The sequence below is a fragment of the Arachis stenosperma genome, chromosome 10 (genome assembly GCF_014773155.1).
Source record: "Arachis stenosperma cultivar V10309 chromosome 10, arast.V10309.gnm1.PFL2, whole genome shotgun sequence".
Classification (NCBI taxonomy): Eukaryota; Viridiplantae; Streptophyta; class Magnoliopsida; order Fabales; family Fabaceae; genus Arachis; species Arachis stenosperma.
This window is the reverse complement of record NC_080386.1, coordinates 4886418-4911625: the sequence shown is the minus strand read 5'-3', so window position 1 is coordinate 4911625 and position 25208 is coordinate 4886418. Positions and strand designations below refer to the sequence as shown.

Here is a 25208-nt window from a genome sequence, read left to right as displayed (position 1 = left end):
AAAGGAAAAAAACCAACAAAACGTCGTCGTTTTGCTGCTAATCACGGAAGCCGCGTAATTCAAAGACCAACTGTATTACCTGTCCTGAATCAACGCCGATTCCTCCAAAAAGTTAAAATCAGTTTTTCCTTTTTCTTTAATAATAAATAAATGTTATTATAACGTACCTCCACGAATTCCATCCAATCACATTCTTCTAAAATCAGTTAATACCATCTAATTGGTCCACGTCATCACTCCTAGAATCATCTACCATTTTCCATTCCCAAAATAACCCTCCATCTTCATCCAACTCACGTCTCTATCTAATCTATTTGTAATCAAACCCCCAAAACAAAAAATAATTTATAATCAATTTCATCAGGCATTCAACAATCAATTCTAACTAGGGTTCCCAATTTCATCATACGCCATTGGAAATGGCTTCGCTTTTTCTTCGCCTTCGGATCCTTCCTCTCGCAATTCTTCTCCTCCATTCTCAATTCGCTTCCGCTTTGTTTTCCGCTCCTGAATCCACCACTCCATACCCTAAGGCGATTTCTGTAAGATAAATTTTTTTTTCTTCGTATATACCTTAGGTTGTCATTATTTCCGGATTCTGGATATTGCTATTTTTTTTTAAGTAAAAGATTGTTTTTGATTATGTAGGATTTGAAGGAAACGATTGTGAAAGGGTTAGGATTTACAGCTGAAGATTTCAAGATAACTGGGTTTGATCCAAGGGAAGCTCAGGTTGGGCATTCGGTGGCTTACGAATTCGATGTTGAGATTGGTCAGAAGGTGATACCTTTCAAGCTCCTTGAAGATGTAAACCGATGGGACTACGTGGATCTTCCAATTTTCCGGGTCGATGAACCGGGTCAGCAAAACGGGTTGGTTCAGAAGAGGGATTCGGGTCATGGGTTGCCGGTTTTGGCTCCATTCCAGCTCGCTGGACCCATGGAGCTGTGGATTCAGGATGCTAAGGACATGAGGATCTCTCTCCCTGTAAGCAAGTTTCTTTATTTCAATCATCATCATTTTTGGTATTTAAGGTTTCTAATAATATCGTATGTGAAAATGGTTGCGGTTACAGTGGCTAGTTCAAAGCTAACTAGTTTTAAAACTCAACTTAGAAGTACTAATGTTTTCATTTAGCTATCTTATCATTGTGATCAATTTCCATCACATTGTTAGAGTTTAAGAGTTGTAGTGCTGGTAATTTGGTATCCTTTGGTGAAATGGTGAATGGTCTATGGCTCTATAAAAATTAATATAGGTGATGAACTTATAATTAGATGCTTGGTATCCTTTATTTTGGTGATATGGTGAATGGTCTATGGCTCTATAAAAATTAATATAGGTGATGAACGTATAATTAGATGCTGTGGCATTATCTCATAGCTAACCCATGCAGTATGTCTTGCCTTTTGAGGTTGAATTTGGACAATGTGAAATTAGTTTGTGCTCCATGCCTCAACATCAGACTCTCCCAACAACAGGTTGAAGCTCAAACGTCTTGCACCTGGTCTTGTGGAGTTATCATCCCCATCAAACAACAAAGCAATTGATGCCCTGCCTACTATTGATCTCCATGGTGAAGCCCAGACACTACTTACTCCAACTCAGTTTAGGACACTATGGCCTCTCACTTCCCTGAATGGATCAAACGCCAACTTGTTGGGCTTTGAGAAACTGTTGGCCTCTGTGCTGGGTCCTAAGGCTAACAAGAAGGGTTCCTTCAAATTGTTGAAGGCTGATGTTTCAGCTCAGACATTTGTAAAGATAGGCTTTCAGGCTGAGAAGAAGCTAAAGGAAGGAGATGGGTTTAGTTTACAGGGTTACCCTGAGTGGAGGACTAAGCCTGAGACTGTGAAAATGCACTTTGAGGTGTTGGCAAAGGTTGATGGTGACAAAGTCATACCAGAGAGAATTTTGCCAGTAACTCCTGTTATCGTGGAGGATACTGTGGCGCCAAATCTACTCACGGGCAATGTGACCATGTCAAAGATGCCAATAGTTCAGCCTGCTCCGGATCCCTTCGCCTTGTAATTTGTTGGTGGAAGGATAAAAGGAGTGTGTTTTTGTGTACATTACCCAGGGGGATTATAGAAGAGAGAAGAGATCCTTGTATCACTTTTGATAATATACATAATAGTTAAGGAAGTTGTAAAAATGATGAGGAATGAAGATAAATTGTTTTATTCTTTTATCTGCCTTCCATGATTGCTTCTTAGAATAGCACTTCCCCCATGGTATTTACATTATTACTTAATAGAACAAACATTGCAACTGATCCACTCTTTTCACACAAAATCCTTCATCATTTTCCCTTCATTTTATGTGTTATGTCAATGCATCATGTTTTGTCCATCTGCACTACTTTTTGCCCTATCACTCACAACTTTGGTCTTCCAATGTATTGTTGATCAATTGTTTTGCCACCTAATTTTGTTGAAAATTATTACCTCTTTTAACTCTATTTTGAGCAAGCAGCATTCATTGGAAATCATAGAAGCTCAAGTTTGGCTAACCGGAAATGTTTTCCTATAACCTTCCATTCTATGAGTAAAATGTTGACAAACTTTAATTTTGTGTGGTATCCAATTCTCTTAAAATTTTCACCGGCCATTATTCATATTTCATGCTGTGGAGTATTTCATAGATCGTGTGTTTCATGTAGGTGCTAATCAACTTTCAATGCAATTGCAAACAATCAAAGTGTAGAACACCCCCTTAATCTTTCTAAGCTAACACCATCTACTGAGTATGGGCTTGCATTATTGGATATGGTTCTACTGAGCTGTGTTTTGTTACTTCTTTGGACTGCTTGACAAATTGGGCTTTGTGTCTCCGTGTGTGTCTCCATATTGGTTGGCAAAACAAACCGACAGTGTGAATCTGACTAAGGAGGAAAATATTTGTGGTTGGAGGCTTAGTTGAGTGGCATATGCCTCCTTAATAATCACACCCGGCTTCAAGTTCTACGGAAAAAAAAATGAATCAAAAAATGAACTAATGTAATGTGTGTGAGTGTGTGTTATGTGGATATGTGTGGTGCATAGATAATGTTTAGGATCAGGGGTTGTTTAGGAGATGTCTAATTCACGTGACAAAAAAAAAGAAAAAAATATTTAAAAATTAAAATATTGAAAAATGTGTTAATACCTACTAAATTACTATTTAATTTTAGTCTTGGTGAATGTTAATGCGATTTAGAAACAAGAATGAGAGTGTAGTGATATCTGAAAATAACTTTGTTATTAAAGATAAAAAATAATTCTATATTTTAAAATTTAAATTTAACTCTAAATTTAAATTATTGAATTAATAAAGAATGTAATATTTCTTAATTAATAAAGAGTGTTTAAGGATGAGGTGATTTATCTTATTTTTACATTCAAACTCTTTTTTTTTTTCACTCTTAAATTTTGTTAAATGTCATATATTAATTTGAATGTTCAAATAATATTATTTTAACACAAGAATAAATAAGTATATGAAAGACCGGCAATGGGTTTGGTTGGGTCAATGGGACCACAACCTTGGCAATATTTGACTATGGTATGAATATATTAATGTCCGGCTATGATGCAACGAATGACTTATGATAAAGAAAATTCCAAGTGAGTCTTCACATATCATAATCGAATCATCATTGATGATCGCAGTGAAACACCCAATTGGATCACCATCAAACTAATAACACCAACCCACTAACAAGCATCAACTCAAATACAAAATCTTTAAGATGGGAACTGATACGAATTTTTTGGACAAACCCCCATATATATGTCAATTTATCTAATTATAAAAGTAATAATTAAGAGAATGAAAGAAGATTTTGTAAATAAAATTAAATTATTTATTTTAAAGATACATTAAAAATTAGTTAAGATAATAGTTAATGATTATAGAAAATTAAACGTCTTATTATTTATAAGTTATATTAAATATTTTTGTTAGTCAAATTATAGAAAATCAAACGTTTTATTAAGATTTATTTTATATTTGTTTTATTTTATTTTATTTGTTTTAAACTATTTATAATTTGATTTATTTTTATTTTAATGAATTTATGAGTTATAATTTTAAATTTAAGAAGTATAAAAATCTTTAAATTTTGTAGCTATTCTTTTTATGAATAAAATTTTTTTTAGTTTTTTAAAAAAATTTGAGTATGAAGAGAAAATATAAAGTGATTATTTTAACTGTTGCATCAAGAAATTAAATTGAGGTAGAAGAATTTTTTTTTTAAATTTTCATCTATCAAAAACTCATATATAATTATTTTCATATGAAAACAATAATTAAAAATTATTAAATAATTTAATAAATTTAATTAAATTATTATTTAATAATTACTAACTATTAACTTTATATAAAAATAACTAGTGTCACCAATCTTTAATCTCACTTGTTTTTGTCAAAATGAGTATCTAAATTGAAATTTAGAAGGATTATTATTTTGAATAGAATTAAATTTTATATTTGATTTCAATAAACAATTTATTTATTAAAATGTTATATTTTAACATAAATATCGCAAAGCCCACTATATGTGAATATATAATTCTTAATAAATTATTAATATGAAAATCATTGAATTTAAAATATATTAAACTAGAAATCTTTAATTAAGTATTGGATAACTAGAAATACCTTACACTATGCTACCCCCACTTTCCTCTTTTTCTTATCATCTTCTGCCGACACATTTTTTTCAAGAATTATATATCGTCTCCTTTCAATTAGTATTAAATAAGGATAAGAATGGAAAGGAAAAAGAGAGAGGTAATGGCTTACGTTTAAAAGTTATTTTAAAATTTTAATCAAATTTAAAAATAATATATTTTTGTTTTCAATTTTCAAAAATAAAAAGTATTACGTATACATTAAAAAAAATTATAATTTTTTGTATATATATTAGATGATTGTTCAAAAGAGGTTATAATTTCTTGAATTAAACTGCCAGAAGAATTCTAAGATGGCATGCATGTGTCTAGACAATACTTGTTGGAAATTTGGTGTATTTCTGTCCAAAAATGACGTGTAAATTATAAAGAAGAAGATTCCATCAACGCAGATTCTAGATCTACATATAGGTTTTTTTTATCTCTTTAGCGTTTGTTTTGAGATACTGATACAAAAATTAAGAGATTAAAATTTAATATCATATTTATTAATTTAAAAATTAGTACTAAAATTTCTATCTTTATCTCTAAAATTTTAGTATTTTAGTACCTATAAAAAATAAGAACACAGAAAACTAAAATTTTTAGAGATAAAAACTAAAACTTTAATAATATTTTATATCTAAAATACTTTTATTTCAATTAATTAATTCTAATTTTATTTTTTGTACAAATTAAATTAAAATTTTATTTTTGTTTTAATTTTTGTCTCACAATTTACACCAAACAAAATATTGAAATTTATTTCAATCTCTGTCTCTTAATTTCTGTCTTTTAATCTCAATTTTTTCGTCTTTATCTCTACACCAAAAACTACCTTAAATATGAAAAATTATTGTATATTGTAAGATGATAAGGTATTTTACTTTGTCATTGTAATTTTAAATTGCTCCTTGCCTCCTTCCATTATTTGATAGTGTTTAATTTAATCATTGATCTAAAGCTAGAGAAGAGATAGATGCATTATCTATCTAACCTAATTCACCTTTAATGCATGTATGGGCGTCAAACAGATCATTATTATCATCTTACTTGTTATGCTGCCCAAGCTCACTTCAAAATAAAGATATGACAACAGCGAAGAAAAAACTGTGTTCTATATTAAGTCATCACCGAATAGTGTAAGTTAGATAAACATGTCTTTCAACATTTTGACATTTCTGCTTTCCATAATAATTACATGGTTGTAAATTAAATTGATCATTTTGTCAGGTAGATGATAATATTCTAATTGATAGTAATTTCTTATTGACAATTTAAAATGATTAGTATTTTGATGAGTAAATAAAAGACATAATTCTTTAATTTTTTTTTATAATACTCCATGTAATAAATTTTTAGTTTTTATTTTTATTTTTTTATATATAAATTTTATTTTATATGCATCACAATAATTAAAATAAAAATTAAACTCTAAATAATTTGTAACTTATTAATTGCGCTTATTATTTTTTCTATATTGCATGGTAGTGTGCAACATAAAAAGATGAGTTAAGAAATATATTTTTTAATGGTATAGGAAAAAAATGGTCTCTTCGATTTTTTATTTACTTACACATTAATCTCTAAAAATTATATCTCTCAATTTATATTGTTTAATTTAAAAAAAAAATTACAAATTCTACCGTCCGATTTACGTTTTTAAATTTTTTTAAATTTAATATTAAAATCGGACTCTTCGATTTTTATTTTTAAAAGTAAAGAAAATTAAAAATACAAATTGAACCTTTTAATTTAAAATTTATCTTTTAAAAATAAATCAGACTGTCTAATTTTAATAAATATATTTTTAAAAAATAACTTCGCATCAAATAAAAATACTCAAACTTTCAACAATATATTACATATATTTAATCAATATAAAAAAAATAGTCCATGAATTGCATAGATGACAAATGATGAAGAAATGGAAACAAAGGGTGACAGCACAACACATGAAAGCAAGAGAGTGGTGTGTGAAGTGTGAAGTCAACTACGGCGGCCACAGAATCAGAAACCACACGCATTCTCACCAAACGCCAAACCCGTGTTTCATGATTCTTCAAGTATTACAGTTGAAGTAAAATTCTTATGAACAATGTTACTAGAAACAAACTAGTAGTAACAATTTAACTAGTGACTAGTGAGTTCCCCTAATTTGGTATGGGCAAATTCATTGCCCCCAATCATTGAGTCTAATGTCTGCCTTTATTTTACATACTAGTGACCAAAAGTTGCGGCAATAATCCCTTTTAGGTATTTGGGGTGACACAAAAGTTGATTAATTAGTAGTGCCTTTCTAGAAATGAGCCTAGTTATACTTTTCAATTTTTCAAGCATTCAAGATCTTTTTTAGCACTGAAAACATTACAAATATCAAGTATACTATTCCTATTCTTATCATAATAACTTTGACACTTTGACTGCTTGTTATACTGTTATAGTCTCACACAGTCACACTACTTAATGAACACGAAGTCATGAGCCATAAATTAAGATGCTTTTATTCAAAGAATTTTCGCTACCAAATGCTTTAAAGATATTAGCTAAAAATGCTATAAATAAAACATTTTGATAAAAAATTTAAATTAAATATTAATTTTTTAAACTATAAATTAAGTTTATTAAAAAAAGTCCTTATTCAAAAGTTATTTTCAATTTTATTATTATCTAACTAAACTAAACGCTTCAAATATTCAATTCAAAAATTCACTAGCTAAATTATTATTTTTTTTAAGTTAAAAGTGAGATTTGAATTTACGATCTCTAAATGAGTATGAAGAGACTATGCTGTCATTGGCTATTAGCTAAATTACTTAGACTTTATTTATTTGAGAGAAAAATAGAAGAAAATTAATAAGATGGATGTTTAGTTAATTGAAAAATCTTAAAAAAATGTATCTGCTTTTGCCTTTGTAGAAATGTTAATTTTTCACCCTCCTATGTAAACCTTAAAGAAATCAAACTAATCTGTCAAAAAATAAAAAATAAAACTAGATTCTTAGTCATAAGAAGGGTAAACATACATAATCTTCCTCAATATTCACAAAACCAGGGGCGAAGCTAGGTGGTGGGAAAGGGGGGCGATGACCCCCCCTAATTTTAATTTTTTACATGTAAATTATATGTAAATTTTAGTTTAGCCCCCCCTTAAAATTTTATTTTAATCTTAGTTTATTGGATAAATATTTTTGGCTCCCCTCTAATATTTTATCTAGCTCCGCCCTGACAAAACCATATATATATATATGGAGTAAATGCCCAAAATAGTCCCTCAAATTTAAATCGGTGTTCAATTCAGTCCTTTAATCTTCTAAATGACCAAATAAATCCCTAAAATTCAGAAACGTGCGTCCCCGTTAGTCCTTCTCAGAATTGCCGTCTTAACGTTGCTGATGTGGAACGTTAACTGCCATGTGGGCATTCCAGCTGGATGCTGATGTGTGCCAAGGTTGAATTTGTTTCAAATTGGTATCTGGAATTGCATAATATCACCCAAATTAGTCCATTGCAATTATAAAACCCTAATTTTCTTGTCTTCTTCGATTCTGCTTCTCTTCTCCGACTCTCCTTCTCTTCTGTTCGACATCTCTTCTTCGCCGTAAAACCCAAATTGATTTCTTGTCTGTGTGAGTGATGATGGGTGGTGGTGAGAAAAGCCAAAGTAGCTCAAGTAGGAACAACGCCGCAGGCAGATCTTATGGAAACAAAGGAATGCGAAATAGGGGAGGTAAGAACGGTGTTTTCTGTTATTGCGGGCTTCGAACGGTGATGAAGCACTCAACAACTGCAGAAAATCCTGGTAGACCATTTTATGGTTGTCCGAACTATGAGGTAAGGTTATGGCTGTGAAGAAAATGTTAAGATGGTTTGAGTTTGAGTTTGAGTTTGGATTCACCTGCATTTTCGACTTTGCAGTATGGAATTCACTGTAATTTTTTTCGCTGGGCTGATGGGTGTGAAGATCAAGTTTCTGCAGCACCCATTCCACTAGAAGTTTTGCATGAGTTAAGTTGGAGGATGACAACCTTGGAGAGTGATGTTAGGACCGTGAAGCTGATGACAATGATGCTGCTGGCTTTTGTTGTTACTTTTGGTGTGTGTTTAGGTTTTAGTTTGTTGGGGTTTGTATTCAACAAATGATGATAATGTTATGAAATTTTAAATTTCTTAAGTGGTATGTAATGTCTTGATGAAGATGGAATGAAATGAATTGAAACACTAATTTGACATGAGTTCAACTCTTGATGCTGCACTTATTCTGCTAAAAATTGTGTTCAACTAAACCAGAAAGAGATAAATCACAACATGAACTAAACCAAAAACTTCATTAATTTAAGATAACTAATACCGAAACAAGTGTTGTTTGTGCTAAAGCACATTGTGCATAACATAGTATCACAATCCAAAACATCATAGGCCATAACAACATTCAAAGGCCATACATACAAGTCTGATAGGTTACATTAAAAAAAGGCAGAATTCTTTAAGCATAACATTCAGCTACAACAACATGAACTCAAAAAGCCACCACACTTTGTGCTGGTTAGACAGTTTTCCTTGGTGGGTTGGATCCTGGATTTGGAACAAATTTCAAGAAGGAGGCAAGTTTTTCAGAGGTTGCTGCACTAGCTCCCTGAATAGTCTCTCTTGAAATCTCAGTTGGATGTGGAGCAGCCGCAGCAGTAGCAGCAGTGGATGAAGTTGTCCTCTTGACAGGGAGTTTATCTATGCGTCTCTCACATTTAGTTCTCAGATGGCCTTTCTTTGCAGTCCTTGTAGTCTTCACAGCCTATGATATCAACAACAACAATACAAGAGTCATTATATGGATTCGTTTGTTTCCATATTTATCAATAGCAACAATATCAATAAGAACAATACCTTAGTTGCAGGTTCTTGTTCAGCTCCTAGACCCCCGTCAGCAGCAACTTCTGCTTGAGTATCAATTTGTCCTCCTTGAGCCCCAACCTCACATTCTTCAGTAACAACCTCACCTTTGTTACCTTTAGAACCGATGTCACCCTTATCTGCAGCATCTTCAGCAGCCTTTGCAGCAGCTGCTTGCTCATCAACCTTTTGTTTCTTTGATATCCTATAACTCCTTGTTGTGTGACCAACATCCCCACATGTCCCGCATGTGAATTTGCCATATTTTCTCTTCAATTTTGTTGCTGTGCGCTCTTGACTCCCCCGAACAGGTGCCTCATGTTGATCCTTTTTTCTTGCATAATGTGATGGCCTGCCACGGGGTTTGCTCCTTACAGGAGGTAAGCAATGGAGGTATTCTGATGTTTCCCACAACTGTTGGCCTCTTACCGGGTTGATATGGTACTCATAAGTCTTGTTGTATGAGCCCATTGTTAGCCATGCATGGACATAATTCTCAGGTCTACCATTCATGACTGAAATCGCAGCTATTGCATGACGACAAGGTAACCCTACCAAATAAAAAATTTGAGTAACTAAGTGTGTTGATAGGTATACTACAATGCAATTACACAAAAAAATAAAAACAGTCAAAGAAAATAGTACTTACCCGATAACTGCCAAGACCTGCAGCTACATGTTTGGTTTCCCAATCAACCACCACATTATGTGGTTCACCATGCACTTCAAACATCACTTCAGCCGCATCTCCAGACCACATTGGTGTATAGTACCTGCTGTAATGCCTTTCCTTTGCAAGTCTACTTTGTTGAATCGGAGGTAAGTATCCCATATGGCTAGAGAGTTTCAGTTTGTTCCTTGCCATACTAGTCATGGCATATCTCCTAACCTCCTCCAGTAAAGTCAAGACGGGCTTACATCTGTATGGTTTGGTGGCAGCGTTGAACACCTCACACATGTTGTTGCAGACATTGTCAACCTTTGGAAAGTCCTTGTAGTGAGCCCTGGTCCATGCCTGCCTAGGGAACTTGTCTAAATATGCCCACGCCTTCTCATTCACCCTCTTTATAGACTGCATATGTCCGTTGAATTCCTGGACAGTCATGGCTCTAACACACTTCCAAAGCAAACTCTTCAAGTGTGAGTCCTTCCATTGTTTCTGAAAGTTTTGCCAAAGGTGCCACGCACAGAAGCGGTGATGCGCACCTGGCATAACTTCACGCAATGCTGGGATTAAACCCTACAAGATAACAAATTAGTCACCTAAAAAGCTGAGCAAATAACAGATTCTTAATTTTTACATGATATATAATAATAAATTGAATAACAGGTTCCCTTTTGAACTTATGCGCTTAAGGATTCTTAAATTCTGCAATTGCCATAACAATAGTATATAGGTTACCATATGCTGAAATTCTAAAATTATTAAATTCTGCAATTCTCCAAAATAGTCCTTCAAATTTGGTTCATTAATCCAAAATGGTCCTTCAAATAATTTATCGTGCATCTAATTAACGCATATAGGTTAGGTTACCTTCTGCATATCAGAGATGAAGCACCAACCATGCTCTGTCTGATCTCCAATGTCTTCCTGCAAGAGCTCCAAGAACCACTTCCAGTTGTCTTTGTTCTCATTATGAACAATTCCCCATGCAATTGGATACACATGATTGTTCGCATCCTGACCCATGGCGCACAGCAGCCATCCTCCATAATAGGTCTTCAAAAAAGCCCCATCAAGTCCTATCAAGGGTCTGCAGCCACCCACAAAACCTTTCTTGCATCCATGCAAACACACATAAAACCTTTCGAATACACCTTCTCCGTTAGGCATTGGACTAACACCTAACTTGACAGTTGAGCCCGGATTAGACCTCAACAGCTCCTCCGCATAATCTCTGAGTTTAGCATACTCAGCAGCTTCATCACCCCTCACTATTTTCCTTGCATCACCCAAAGCTCTTGTAATTGTAGTCCTAGACAGTTGTATTCCAGTTTTTGCTTTAAAGTAGTTAAAGACCTCACTGTGTCTAAAAGCTGGGAGCTTCCTAACCTTCTTAACAAGTATGTCAGTTACCCAAGACCTAGTTGCACATCTATTCTTGAAAGTTCTCTCACATGTATGATCATCATTAAAGGTCTTAATCTGCCAACATCCATTCGGTTTGCTATAAGAACAAAACACCATCCAGGGACAATCTTCATTCTTGCATACCACCCTACATCTAGTAGTATCATTTTTCTTGTACCTTACACCCCTACCCTCTTGCAATGTATAATTTCTAACCCCTTTCTTAAAGGCATCCCTAGTGGTAAACTCCATACCTAGCTCTAATCTCACATGTCCAAACTTGGCAGCATCATTGAAGATGGGATTCGCAGCTGGGTCTGCTTCATCTTCAGAGTCTGGTGGAGTCTTCAGTTCATCAGACTTCCAGCTATCATCAGAGAAAGACACTGCCATACAAATTTAGGAATTACATCACCAACAGAAACAGAATAAAATCAATACATATGCACATTAATTATAATAGGCGGTACATACATTGCAAGTTTTCTTCGTTCTCATCATCATCTACCTCCTTTTCATAATCAGATGCATCCATTGATGGGGGACGAGAAGTATCTTCATCATTAACAACCTTTTTCTTGCCTTTGTCTTTGTCACTGGCAGTCTTCCTTTTTCTCCTATCACTGCTAGGACTAACATCATCATTGTTGTCACTGCTTGAGTCGAGAGAGTCAAGTGGCATGTGTGGCTTGTATAAACTGTCCTCTGCAGACTCATAAGAATCAGATGAGCTATCAATATTCAACTGAACTGCCTCCTTGCTTGCTTGTTTTCTCCAGCCTTGTGATCTTGTGATATACCTTCTAGGCATTTTGGTAGACGTGTTGAATTTAAAGTTAATAGGCTTGGATTGTTTCTTTGATGCGCTGTTTTTTTTAATTTGTGCATTCTTGGTTGAAGGAGTGGGTTGAGACCAAACTTTTTGAGACACAGGTTTGGATGTAATGGGATTTGGTTGGGATAGAGATTTAGGGGACTTCGCCTGTGAACATGATTTGTCGCCATTAAAATTCAGGGCAGTTGAACTTCGTGTACTGGGCTTCGAGGGAGTGGGCTTGGGGGCAGTGGGCTGGGGAGCAACGGGCTGTGTCACACCGGGCTGGGAGGCAGTGGGTTGGGGGGGAATGGGCTTCGGAGCAACGGGCTGTGTCACAGTGGGATGGGGGGCAGTGGCTTGGGGGGCAGTGGCTTGGGAAGCAGTGGCTTGGGGGCAGTGGAGATGGGCAGTGGGTAGTGGACAGTGGACTTGGTGCAGTGGATTTCAGTTCAACTGGGATAAAGGTAACTGGTTCTTCAAGTTGACTTAATATTGTGCTGGTTTTCTTCACAGATTCAACACCTTCTACTATATCTTCTTCCATGCCTTCCATTCCGACCTTCTGGCCTATAGCACCATCCTCCTCAGACAAATTCATTACATCAATTATCTCAGGAATCGAAGTTCCGTGCTCAAAATAGATGTGGATGACGTTGTTATTCTCATGGCAGTGCTTGATCATATCAACAAGGTCCTGGTCCACTTTCAGTCTCCTAAGACCAAATTCCAACACATGTTTAGGCTCCAGATACCAACATGCTTCAGCCTTATCATACCCCAGCTCTTTATAATAACCGGTTACCGCAAACACGTCAAGATAGTCTTCATCAACTCCAACCCATTCATCATACAAGTCAGAAGTGTAGATAAAATTTCCCCCAGGATCTGTCTCAAACGCTCCACCATGGTGGAAAACAAGTCTCAATCGATCAGGCATCTGAAGTTTACAGCACAATGCACAAAACAGACAGGATTATTCATTTTGTCGCAAAACAGCCATATTGCAAAGAACTACAAATCAAACTATATTTGTAATAAGGATGCATATATTTACTTCCTACTCACTATAACTTAAACAAGATTATGATTTATGTGGTTACAAGTTTCATATTAGAAACCCTAAACCCTAACATTTGCGCCATCAACAACCACAACATTCTCAGCCACTCCCTTACATACACAACAATGCATTCACACATAAGTATCAACAACCCTCAATGAAAACAAAAAAAATGGAAGAGAATGATAACTTTCATATTAGAAACCCTAAACCCTAACATTTGCGCCATCAACAACCACAACATTCTAAACCACTCCCTTACATGCACAACAACGCATTCACACATAAGTATCAACAACCCTCAATGAAAACCAAAAAAATGGAAGAGAATGATCAAGTAAAACTGTTACCTCTTACCGTCGGCACTTAACGAAGGTGATGCTTCGTCTTCGTCGATGACTTCTTCACTGACCGGAGAGAACAAATGCTAAGGATGATCCTCGCCGATGAAATGTTGAGTGGGAAGTATGGGAGAATGAAGGGACGTAGGAGAAGAGAAAGGTTTTCTAAAATTTTGGTGGGAAACGTTGAAGTGGAAGGGGGGGACCAACAACAATTGTTTATTCAAAGGGAGAGAATACGTTATTTCAAACGACGTCGTTTTACAGGTTTAGGGCACCCACAACTCAAACGACGTCGTTTAATAGAATGCCCACATGGCAGTTAACGTTCCACATCAGCAACGTTAAGACGGCAATTCTGAGAAGGACTAACGGGGACGCACGTTTCTGAATTTTAGGGATTTATTTGGTCATTTAAAAAATTAAAAGACTGAATTGATCACCGATTTAAATTTGAGGGACCATTTTGGACATTAACTCTATATATATGTATTATTATACATATCGTTGTATGCACTCCAGATGTATTTTGGTTAGGTAGACACACTCAGAAGTTATAAATCACACCAAATCATACAAAAACTATTAAAAGTTGTCTTATTCGCACTCATTTTACGTAAACTAGTTTATGCCAACATAATCAACCAAATATCTTATGCCAAATGAATACAACTACCTTTTCTTTCGAATATTTTTTGCTTTTCAAGTAGTTTGATTTTAATACACTAAAAATTTATACCATTGTTCAATCAGATTTTTATATTTAAATGATTTTTAGGTAATAATTAAAAATTTAATTATTTTTATTAATATGATAATACACAATTAATTTTATAAATTGTAGTGTATAAACTAAAAAGATAATAACTCACAATTATTTTATTTAATTTAACATCTAAAATCATTAAATTACTCTGTAATAGTTAAAAAATAAACAGTATTACATGACTAATAAATATTATTTTTAGGCAGCATTTGACAAATAATAATTTATATTTATATTTACTAAAATTTTATACACAAAAATATATGATTTGTAACTATAATTACTAGAATTTACATATACAAATCAATACAGTTTGCATTTACATTTTTTAGAGTTTATACACATGAATTAATAAAATTTATTTATTAAAAATAGTTTAGTATTTATATTGATTAAATAATTATAAAATTAATGGTCTCTAAAATTTTTTCTTAAAAAAAATATAAAATAAAATAAAATAATGTTGGGTTGTCTAGGCCATCCCAAATATTTTTTAAATTAAATTATATTCATATTGCCGAATTAAAAGAAAGAAAAAGAATGAAGGAAAGATCATGGAAATCTTCACATGACAATTAAACAATCTTCAAGTTCTAACATCCAAATCTGCACCATAACAATGAAGCACCGGCCACATAATCAAATCAATGATTTGTCTGATTTTCTTTCTGAGCATGTGAATCATTTTTTCTGCAAAATGTGAAACCAAACACTCAAAACAAAGTTTCCAACTCATAACTCACAAAGAAGCCACCTTCCACATGCCACTTTCTTCAAACTATATCCCACCCACTTTCCTCACTTAGCCTCCGCCACCGGCAGCCATGTTCGCCGGAATAATTCTCCGCCACGGTTCGCCGCAGCCTGTTTTTCTTCTTCTTTTTCTTCTTAATGCTCTGTTTTTCCTCTGTTTTGTTACATCCTCTCATGAAACTGAGCTTCAAATTCTTTTGAGTTTCAAGTCTTCTATTCAAAGTTCGAAACCAAATGTTTTCAGTTCATGGAACCAAGCGAATTCTCACTGCAACTTCACCGGGATTGTGTGCTCAGATGGTTCTGTCTCAGAAATCAACCTTGCAAGTAAAGCATTAGTTGGAACTCTTCCGTTTGACTCAATCTGTGAGCTTCAAATGCTGAAGAAAATCTCTGTAGAGTCCAATTTATTGCATGGGATCATCAGTGATGACTTGAAAAAGTGCAAGAATTTGAAATACTTGGATTTGGGTGGGAATTCATTCACTGGTTCGGTTCCTGATTTGTCAACTCTGAACAAGTTAGAGTACTTGAATTTGAATGGAAGTGGAATCTCTGGTGCATTTCCATGGAAATCATTGGAGAATTTGACAGAACTCGCATTCTTGAGCGTTGGTGATAACCTTTTGGAGAAAAGCAAGTTCCCTTTGGAGGTTTTAAAGCTTTCAAATTTGTATTGGCTTTACCTCTCAAATTGCAGCATCACTGGGAATATTCCAATTGGTATTGGGAATCTCACAAAGCTTGGGAATCTTGAGCTTTCAGATAACCACTTAACTGGTGAGATTCCAAAAGATATTGTGCATCTTCAAAGGCTATGGCAACTTGAGCTTTATGATAACTTCTTGAGTGGGAAAATCCCTGTTGGATTTGGTAACCTTACAAATCTTGAATATTTTGATGCTTCTAATAACCAGCTTGAAGGTGATCTTTCTCAGATAACTTCATCATTGAAAAGCCTTTCATCATTGCAGCTTTTTCAGAACAAGTTATCAGGTACAATTCCAGAAGAGCTTGGAGAATTGAAAAGCCTCAAGGAACTTTCTCTCTATGGTAACATGCTCACTGGTCCTCTTCCTCAGAAGCTTGGTTCCTATGGAGGCATGGATTACATTGATGTTTCGGATAATTCGCTTTCCGGTTCCATACCGCCTGATATGTGCAAGAACAACCATATGACAGACTTCTTACTTTTGAACAACAGCTTCACTGGAACCATACCTGAAACATATGCTAATTGTTCTTCCATGATTCGCTTTCGTGCAAGTCGCAATTCGCTTTCTGGTGTTGTTCCTTCAGGTCTATGGGGCTTGCCAAATCTCCAAATTATTGATCTTTCAATGAATCATTTAGAAGGGTCAATAACTAGTGATATTGGCAAAGCAAAATCACTTGCTCAGATTTTCTTGTCTTACAATCAATTCTCAGGTGAGTTACCATTGGAAATCTCAGAAGCTTCTTCATTGGTATCAATTGAGTTAAATTCAAATCAAATTTCAGGACAAATACCAGATACTATTGGCAACTTGCATAAGCTAACTACTCTTAAATTGGACATGAACAATATTTCTGGTGTTATACCATATTCTATCAGTTCTTGTGTCTCTCTTAATGAAATAAACTTTGCTGGTAACTCTCTTTCCGGAGAAATACCAGTTGGAATTGGATCTTTGCTCACACTCAACTCATTGAACTTGTCCTTGAATAAACTTTCCGGCGAAATTCCATCAAGTTTATCTGCACAAAGGCTTAGCCTTCTTGATTTATCAAACAACCAGTTGTCTGGTCCCATACCAGATTCACTTGCAATCTCAGCTTACAAAGATGGTTTCATGGGGAATCCTCACTTATGCAGCCAGATTTTGGAGAATTTCATGCCATGCTCCTTTGAATCCGGGGGCTCGAGGCGAATCAGAACACTTGTGCTGTGTTTGATTGCTGCATTAATGGTTATTGCTGTTTCTCTGTGCTATATCCTCTTCTTGAAACTGAAGCAGGACAAGTTTGAGAAGCCGGTTCTGAAGACTAATTCTTGGAATATCAAGCAGTATCACTTGCTAAACTTCAACCAGAGCGAGATCATTAATGGGATTAAGGCAGAGAACTTGATTGGCAAAGGAGGATCAGGGAATGTTTACAGGGTTGTGCTTAAAAGTGGTGAAGAATTCGCAGTCAAACACATATGGACTTCAAATCCGAGCGACCGGGGAAATTATAGGAGCACCTCAGCAATGCTGAAAAGGTGTTCAAGGTCCTCATCAGAGTATGATGCAGAAGTGGCCACTCTCAGCTCCATAAGGCATGTCAATGTGGTGAAGCTCTATTGCAGCATCACAAGTGAAGATAGTAGCTTGCTTGTTTACGAATTCTTGCCGAATGGAAGCTTGTGGGATAGCTTGCATACAAGTAAGAAGGCTCAGATGGGTTGGGAGGTTAGGTATGAGATTGCATTGGGTGCTGCTAGAGGATTGGAGTATCTGCACCATGGTTGTGTTAGACCAGTTATACATAGAGATGTTAAGTCCAGTAACATCTTGCTTGATGAAGAATGGAAGCCAAGGATTGCTGATTTCGGCCTTGCTAAGATTGTTCATGGAGGAGCAGGAAATTTGACTCATGTCATTGCTGGAACACTTGGATACATGGCTCCTGGTAACCAACAACCTTTAAAATCTAGATATAAATATAATGCTTTCTATTATGATACATATGTTTTCATTCAAACAATTTAATATGAACATTATTGCTCAAAACAATTTGATCAGTTATAACTGCTTAGGAAAGTTAATCTTAATCACATTGGTTTTTGTTATGACAGAATATGCCTACACTTGTAAGGTGACAGAGAAGAGTGATGTTTATAGCTTCGGAGTAGTGCTAATGGAACTAGTAACAGGGAAGAGGCCTATAGAGGCAGAGTTTGGGGAGAGCAAGGACATTGTGTATTGGGTATGCAGCAATATGAGGAGCAAAGAGGAAGCTCTTGAGTTGGTGGATTCCACCATAGCAAAGCATTCCAGAGAAGATGCCATGAAGGTGTTGCGAATCGCAGCATTGTGCACGGCCAAGATTCCATCTTCAAGACCCTCCATGAGAATGGTTGTTCAAATGCTGGAAGAGGCAGACCCTTGTGCTCTTACCAACATAGTGACCACACATGATTAAACAACATAGTCATTATCGTATTCTGTGTGGACGTATCATCCATTAGCAACTGGAATGGTATGTTGATTCCAAAAATGGTTACATTTTTCCTCCTTAATAAGCTGCACAAAATGTGAGGCCAAGAAGGGGTGATAAATATCATTGTATAAATAGCAAAATATAATTACAGTTGGAAAATATATGCTAGTGAGCAACCAAAAAAGGATTAGCTTGTAGCTTTGTAGAATATGTGTAATGAAATCCTCTTGTAGATGAATCTGTATTTTCTGCTGGGTTCAACTTGTAACTTGTATTTTTGTAACATGTTTTCTATGTATATGAACCCTGTTAAGCTTCTGCATAGTTTGTTCTGAGAATAGTTGCTTCTTAGAATAGAAGGTTTTGCTTTTAGGACGCTTCAAACTAAAACAACCAAATACTTCCCCGTCACATGACACACCAATTATTAATCCTATGAAGTATTAATAATCAAATTTCAATGTTTAGCTGCTCTTTTGGTTACAGTTGTTTTAAAATTTTAAATGGTATATAATTAAATTGAATTCTATTAGAAATGAAATTCCAATCAGAATTAAATTAAATTTTAGTATTTATAATAAATTAGTAAAATTATAAAATTGAATTGAATTTTTGCGTTCAAAATATTTATTAAATAAATTGAAGTTTTGTATTGAATAACTTTATTTTTTATTAACATGAGATCATATTTAAATAATAAATATGTTAGAATCTCATCAGAATTTATTGTTTGTTATCATTAATTAATTAGTGTAGGTTAAGATATTTTGTTAGATTACTAAATTAAAGGAATTGAATATATAGTAAATATAAAAAAATATTAATCACTTACTATTATGATTAAATTTTGAATAAAAGATTTGTCATTTTTATTAATCTAAATAAAAGAAATAAAGAATACAAAAGTAATTAGTAGAAAACTAAAGGGATAAGTATGATTTTGGTCTCAACGTAGAGGCTAAAAATTTATTTCGCTTTCGACCTTTTTTTCGCTATAAAATGGTCACAAAGATTTCAGTTTATTTTAAAATCATCATTTTTACCAATTTTATTTATTTTTATTACCAAACTACCTCTCATTAAAAAATTTTAAAATAAAATAAATAAAAAAAGAAGAAAGAAAATGATACAGAGAACGGGAGAGGGGTGCAAGAAAAAGGGGGGAAGGGGACGGGAGGAGGGAAGGGGGACCGCCACACCACCGCACCGTCGCTCGCCGCCTTGCCGTCCTGCTGCACTGCACCGCACCACCACCACCTTCTTCTTCTTCATTTTCTTCTTCTCTGCCGCACCGCACCGCACCACCGCACCGCCACTCTTCTTCTTCTTCTTCTTCTTCTTCTTTTCTGCCGCACCGCACCACCGGATCACCGCACCTTCTTTTTTCTTCTTATTCTTCTGTGAACTGAATTTTTTGTGAAATTTGTTGTGGAATATTGTTGTTGCTGAAATTTGAATTTGGAGTTGTTGATTCTTGTTCAAAGTGCATGTTGCTTGAATTTTCTGATGATGATGATAATGATGACCATGATGATAATGGTGGTGGTTGTGGTGGTGGTGAGTTCTTGTTCAGCTTGGGCTTCTGGTTGATTTTGATTGATTTTGAAAAAAGTTCTGATGATGATGATGATGACCATGATGATACTGGTGGTGGTGGTGGTGGTTTTGGTTGGGCGCAGACTTCTGGTCTGGTGGTGGTGGTTGATTTTGGGGTGAAGGGAGAAGGGTATTTTCGTCCGAAGAACGATTTTAAAACAAACTGAAACCTTGGAGACCATTTTAGAGCGAAAAAAAGGCCAGAAACGAAATTGATTTTCGGCCTCTACGTTAGGGACCAAAATCATACTTATCCCAAAACTAAACTAGTGATAATAATATTTTAAAATGTTTTTTTTAAAGACAAATAAGCTCAACACACTCGATGGAGCATACAAGAATAAAGAAACAAAGCAATTCCTATATCATCTCCGTCATAGCCATCAACAACATGAGTTAATTTCACACCATTCCCTCGAACTACAGAACGATCTAGCAATGCAATCCACCACGACCGTTGTCTTATTCTGAAAAATGAGTTAATTTCTACATAGCCAAATATTCTATATAACTGAGAAGAAACCCACTAACCATGTTTTACGCTTGTCTTTTCTTATAGGCATCGTCCTCTAGCTCTCGAAGAGTTCTCTTATGGACCCCGGATGCACCATGCCCGACCCACATGAGCGAACCATGCACACCATACCTGCCACGCAAACTCACACGTAACAAACAAGTGTTAGACAGATTCAACTTCCTTGTTGTACATCACACAAGCATTATCATTCTGAGCAATGATGCCGAACCTACTCAACTGTTCCTTTGTATTAACTCGACCTACTAGCACAAACCAAATAAACAACTTAACTCTAGGGGCACCAGTCCTTTCCAAATTCCATTTGTGAACTTGTAGCTAAGGATATCATCTGTCATAGTCTATTCCTGCAAAACCTGCATAAATGAATTAGTAGTATAAACACCTTCCTTGTCAAACTTCTACACCACTTTATCTTGTACATGTGCTATCAATCTCACAGCGTGCAAGATATCAAGCATTTGATTCAGATTGTCTATCTCCCATTGGCGGAGTTTCCTCCTCTATTGAAAGTTCCACACTCACTCTATCCCATCCCAAAACCCACAGTCCCCAATTACGGAACCTTTGTTATTTGAAACCAAGAAAAGTCTCGGAAAGGAGTCTTTCAACTTCTCCGACTGTAACCATGTATCCTCCCAGAATCTGGTTGATCTACTATCACCTACTTCCATAGCAAGTCCATCAATCATCCTCTATCTGACATTTTGCTTTTTTATTTGCAAGTTACATATTTCTTTCCACGGGCCCCCTTTTGCTGGTAATGCTTGAGTAGACAATAATTGGGTAGGATTCAAATTATTGCACGAGCACACTATCTTCTTTCACAGTGGACAGTCTTCCTTAAAAAATCTCCACCACCACTTGAACAATAAGGCGGTGTTCTTAATCAACGCATCTCCCACACCTAGACCTCCTAGTTTCTTCGGTGCCTGTATCATCTTCCACTTTACAAGAGCCAATCCAGGTCTTCCATCCTCTTTCCCCCAAAAGAACCTACGCTGTAGTGAGATTAATTTTTTGCCACCGTAGCTGGCATGTTATACACGCTGAGATAATAAATTGGCAGACTATTGATAACTGACTTGATGAGGACCAACTTTCCTGCTTTACTGAGGACCTTTGCTTTCCACAAACTAAGTTTCTCTTCCACCTTGTCTGTTACCGGCTTTCATGTTTTTACCAGTCTTGGGTTTGCTCCAAGATTAATACCCAGGTACCTCACCGGTAAAGTTGTCGCCCAGCACCCTAGAAGTTCGCACATCTGATCCACCTACTCTTGACTACAATTTGCCGGTATCAAGCTGGACTTTTCAAAGTTAATGCTTAACCCGGACATCACTTTAAAGCACCGTAATAGTCTCTTGTAATTTCGCACTGTCTCCTCCTATGGTGGACAGAACAATATAGTGTCATAAGCAAATTGCAGGTGTGATAACTCTATATTATCCCTACCGACTAGAAGAGGAGATATCCACCAATTTCTAACCGCCTCCCCAATCATCCTATTCAACACATCTACAACAAGGACGAACAGAAACGGCGATAAAGGATCACCTTGCCGCAGACCCCTTTCCATCTTGAATGGTTTCGAAGGTGACCCGTTAATCAATATGGAGATAGATGCTGACATGATACACTCTGCAACCCATGCCCTCCATCTTTTTTCGAACCCCATCTTTTCTAGAACGACATCAACAAAGTTCCACTTGACTATGTCATAGGCTTTTTGGAAGTCCAATTTGATGATTGCTGATTCCCTTCTTTTCAGTTTTAACATTGTACAGTTTCACATGCTATTAACACTCCATCATGTATTCTCCTGCCCTTAACAAAAGCACTCTGTGATTCCCCTACTAAGCCTGGCATAACGCTCCTCATTGTCCTTGTCATCACTTTTGATATTACCTTATAAATGTATCCAACCATACTTATAGGTCTAAGGTCCTGTATCTCCTTTGCATCCACAAATTTCGGTGCCAGCGCTACCCAAGTAACATTGGAGTCCCGTCTCAAAGAAAGTCATCACAGCTTTAGTAAATTCCACTCCAATGTCCTCCCATCACCTTTTTATAAAGTTCATGTTATACCCATCACTGTCTGGTGCCTTAGATGATTCGCAGTCCTATACTGCATCCTTAACTTCCTCCTCTGACGGTAACATCTCTAACGCTTGAGCTTCCTCCCTCTCCAACCGATTGATTAGACCATCTCGAAAGCTAATATTTGGCGAAGCTTCCTGTTGGAACAGATTCCTATAGAAATCTCTAATGGCTACCGTGATTCTTGCATGGTTCCTGACCAACCTCCTGTTAATCACTAAGGACTCAATCCTGTTATTTCTTCTTCTTGCTGATGCAATGTTGTGGAAGTATCTAGTGTTTCTGTCCATCTCCTTGGCATGTCAGGACCTGGACATTTGTTTTTAGTGCATATCTTGTCTCGTATACCATAGCTCACAACACCTCGCGAGCGCCTTTCTTCTTGCTTCTACTGTACCATCATAAACCCCGTTGCTGACCATGTCATCCACTTTGTTGATCTCCTCCTCAAACCTTTTCAACTTTTCAGGTATGTTTCCAAAGTGCTGCTTATGCCATTTACCCAACGGTTTTGTTAACCCCCTCCAGTCTTCCTTCACAATCCTTAGGAAGCCTTCATGTGTGAACCATGAATCTAGGCTGCAAAACAGTCTTGTACCCTGAACCAATCTTCTGCCTTCCACTATCAAGGGACAATGATCAGATAATCCTCTCTGTCCTCCTCTAAGACGAGTGTCCAGATACGCGTCCAGCCATTCCAAACTCACCAGGCTTCTATCAATATAACTATAAGACTGGCCTCTAAACCATGTATACTTGCGATCATTAAGCGCCAAGTCCACCAGCTCCATGTCATTTATCCATGCTATGAAGTCTTCAGCAGTTGCAGATAAACTCGTCGCCCCTTTCCTCTCATCTATATGCACAATTTCATTGAAGTCCCCCATGTAACAAAACGGAGTTTGGCACAACCCTATAACATAACTTAATTCCTCTCATAGTAATAGTTTTTCATCCCTCACATGCGGTCCATATACCAGACAAACAGCACAGTAAAAATTATCATTGGTCGTCACTCCCTCCACACATAACCACCTATCTCCTTTATAGCAATTTGTTAATTTAAAAACAGATTCATCCCATATTAACAGTAAACCTCCTGATGCTCCAATTGAATTAACGCACTCCCAACTAGCTCTATCATTACCCCAGATACTTGCTACATCAAATTTATTCGCCATTTCTTTTTTGTTTCTATCAACCCCAACATATCAACTCTAAACTTGTTTTTGAAGCTTTTTATCATATTCAATTTCGCAACTCCTCCCAAACCCCTAATGTTCCAAGAGCTTAAAATCATTTATATAATTTATTACACACCTGCTTACGAATCTTTGGCTGACTCCTTCTGATTTTCTCCTTTTGCTTCGACTGTCTCCATTTTCTAGCTAATGCTTCATTTTGCTCTTGGAGAATAGCTATAATGTCTTCTTCATCACTGCACAGAATTGCGCCTGATTCAACCGCTAATTTCCAAGCCTCTCTATTCTCCGCCACATCTTCTTCCCGACTCTGAATTTGGTTGCCTAGGTGTATCGCCGAAGCTTCGTACCTACCCAGCCCTGCAACAGTCTCATCTACTGCTTGAATCTCTTTTCCAGATCTTCTCCCAGCTTCATATGCTTCTTCCAACCCTGTCGCCATTAACCTACCCACTGCACTCCTGGGTTCCAGACTCTCAAGGTACTCTGCAGTCCATCCTCTTCCTTCCCTCTCATCTCTCATCATATTCTGTCCCAAATGTTTAATGTCATGGATCTGCTGTTGTTTTGTAGCCTTCCCAGGATCATGTTCATCCTCACCGTTATCTCGTCCAGCACTCAGGTCTCTAGCATCATCGTTGACTTCGTAACTGCCAATCGCCGCGCCTCCCTCGGCTTCTCGCTTTTCACAGCAGCGACCAGCCACAGGAAACTATTCATCCTCGTCTTTGTTGTGCCTAACACTTTCATCTGCAGAGTTCATATCCCGTCTGTCATCGCCATTTTCCTTTTTTCCGTTAGCTTCGCCTCTCCCGTCTCCTTGCATTGCACAGCAGCGATCGTTCATGGACCGAGTCCCTCGCGAAGTCGCCTCGTCCTCTCTCCTCCGCATCCACCACGACCCAACAGAGAAGCATGCTGCGTTCACTGTTTCTTCCACCAACTGGGTTAGGGGCTGTACAACCCGCGGTCCTGCATACAGCTGGGTCAGGTCGTCAGCCCATATCCTACCCGCGTTGGACAGCCCATACCCTCCCTCATTCAATTGGGCCCTCTTCATTTTGTCCTTTCCATCCTTGGTTTTTAAAACATTGGGTCTGCTTGCAATAAGCCCAATTCTCTCCCTTACACGAACAGCTGAATCCTCATGTTGAAATTAAATTCCTTCATAATTGTATGATAGCATGTAATTTGAATCAATCTCCTGATTATTTGCGTCTGTTACCATTAAGATTTCTTT

The 25208-nt window shown here is 36.3% G+C and overlaps 4 protein-coding genes across 4 annotated transcripts; 3 read left to right on the top strand and 1 right to left on the bottom strand.

The window, feature by feature from the left end:
- Positions 1-303: 303 nt before the first annotated feature.
- Positions 304-2191, top strand: LOC130954052 (protein TUNICAMYCIN INDUCED 1). Its single transcript, XM_057880789.1, is given in 3 exon segments — positions 304-542; positions 649-1215; positions 1441-2191. Coding segments are annotated over 3 exon segments (1281 nt in total). The 5' UTR covers positions 304-419; the 3' UTR covers positions 2032-2191.
- Positions 2192-8291: 6100 nt separating this feature from the next.
- Positions 8292-8795, top strand: LOC130956633 (uncharacterized). The gene is made up of 2 exons (XM_057883660.1): positions 8292-8486; positions 8571-8795. Exons 1-2 carry the CDS (start codon positions 8292-8294, stop codon positions 8793-8795), a joined length of 420 nt encoding a protein of 139 aa, XP_057739643.1.
- A 6350-nt stretch (positions 8796-15145) lies between these two features.
- LOC130955423 (receptor-like protein kinase 7) lies at positions 15146-18982 on the top strand. Its single transcript, XM_057882272.1, has 2 exons — positions 15146-18002; positions 18169-18982. The coding sequence occupies exons 1-2, from the start codon at positions 15422-15424 to the stop codon at positions 18513-18515; spliced, it is 2928 nt and encodes a 975-aa protein (XP_057738255.1). The 5' UTR covers positions 15146-15421; the 3' UTR covers positions 18516-18982.
- A 2955-nt stretch (positions 18983-21937) lies between these two features.
- On the bottom strand, positions 21938-22444 carry LOC130956632 (secreted RxLR effector protein 78-like). The gene is made up of 2 exons (XM_057883659.1): positions 22154-22444; positions 21938-22051 (listed from the first exon to the last, which is right to left on the bottom strand). The coding sequence occupies exons 1-2, from the start codon at positions 22442-22444 to the stop codon at positions 21938-21940; spliced, it is 405 nt and encodes a 134-aa protein (XP_057739642.1).
- Between the last annotated feature and the right edge of the window lie 2764 nt (positions 22445-25208).

Excerpts from the sequence above, each read along its gene's own strand:
- LOC130956633 (XM_057883660.1), top strand. The coding sequence starts at position 8,292 with ATGGGTGGTGGTGAGAAAAGCCAAAGTAGCTCAAGTAGGAACAACGCC. Across the intron at positions 8,487-8,570 it reads ATGGTTGTCCGAACTATGAG|TATGGAATTCACTGTAATTT; the intron begins GTAAGGTTATGG and ends TCGACTTTGCAG.
- LOC130955423 (XM_057882272.1), top strand. The coding sequence starts at position 15,422 with ATGTTCGCCGGAATAATTCTCCGCCACGGTTCGCCGCAGCCTGTTTTT. Across the intron at positions 18,003-18,168 it reads ACTTGGATACATGGCTCCTG|AATATGCCTACACTTGTAAG; the intron begins GTAACCAACAAC and ends TTGTTATGACAG.
- LOC130956632 (XM_057883659.1), bottom strand. The coding sequence starts at position 22,444 with ATGTTAAAACTGAAAAGAAGGGAATCAGCAATCATCAAATTGGACTTC. Across the intron at positions 22,052-22,153 it reads ATAGGATGATTGGGGAGGCG|GAGGAGACAGTGCGAAATTA; the intron begins GTTAGAAATTGG and ends TGTCCACCATAG.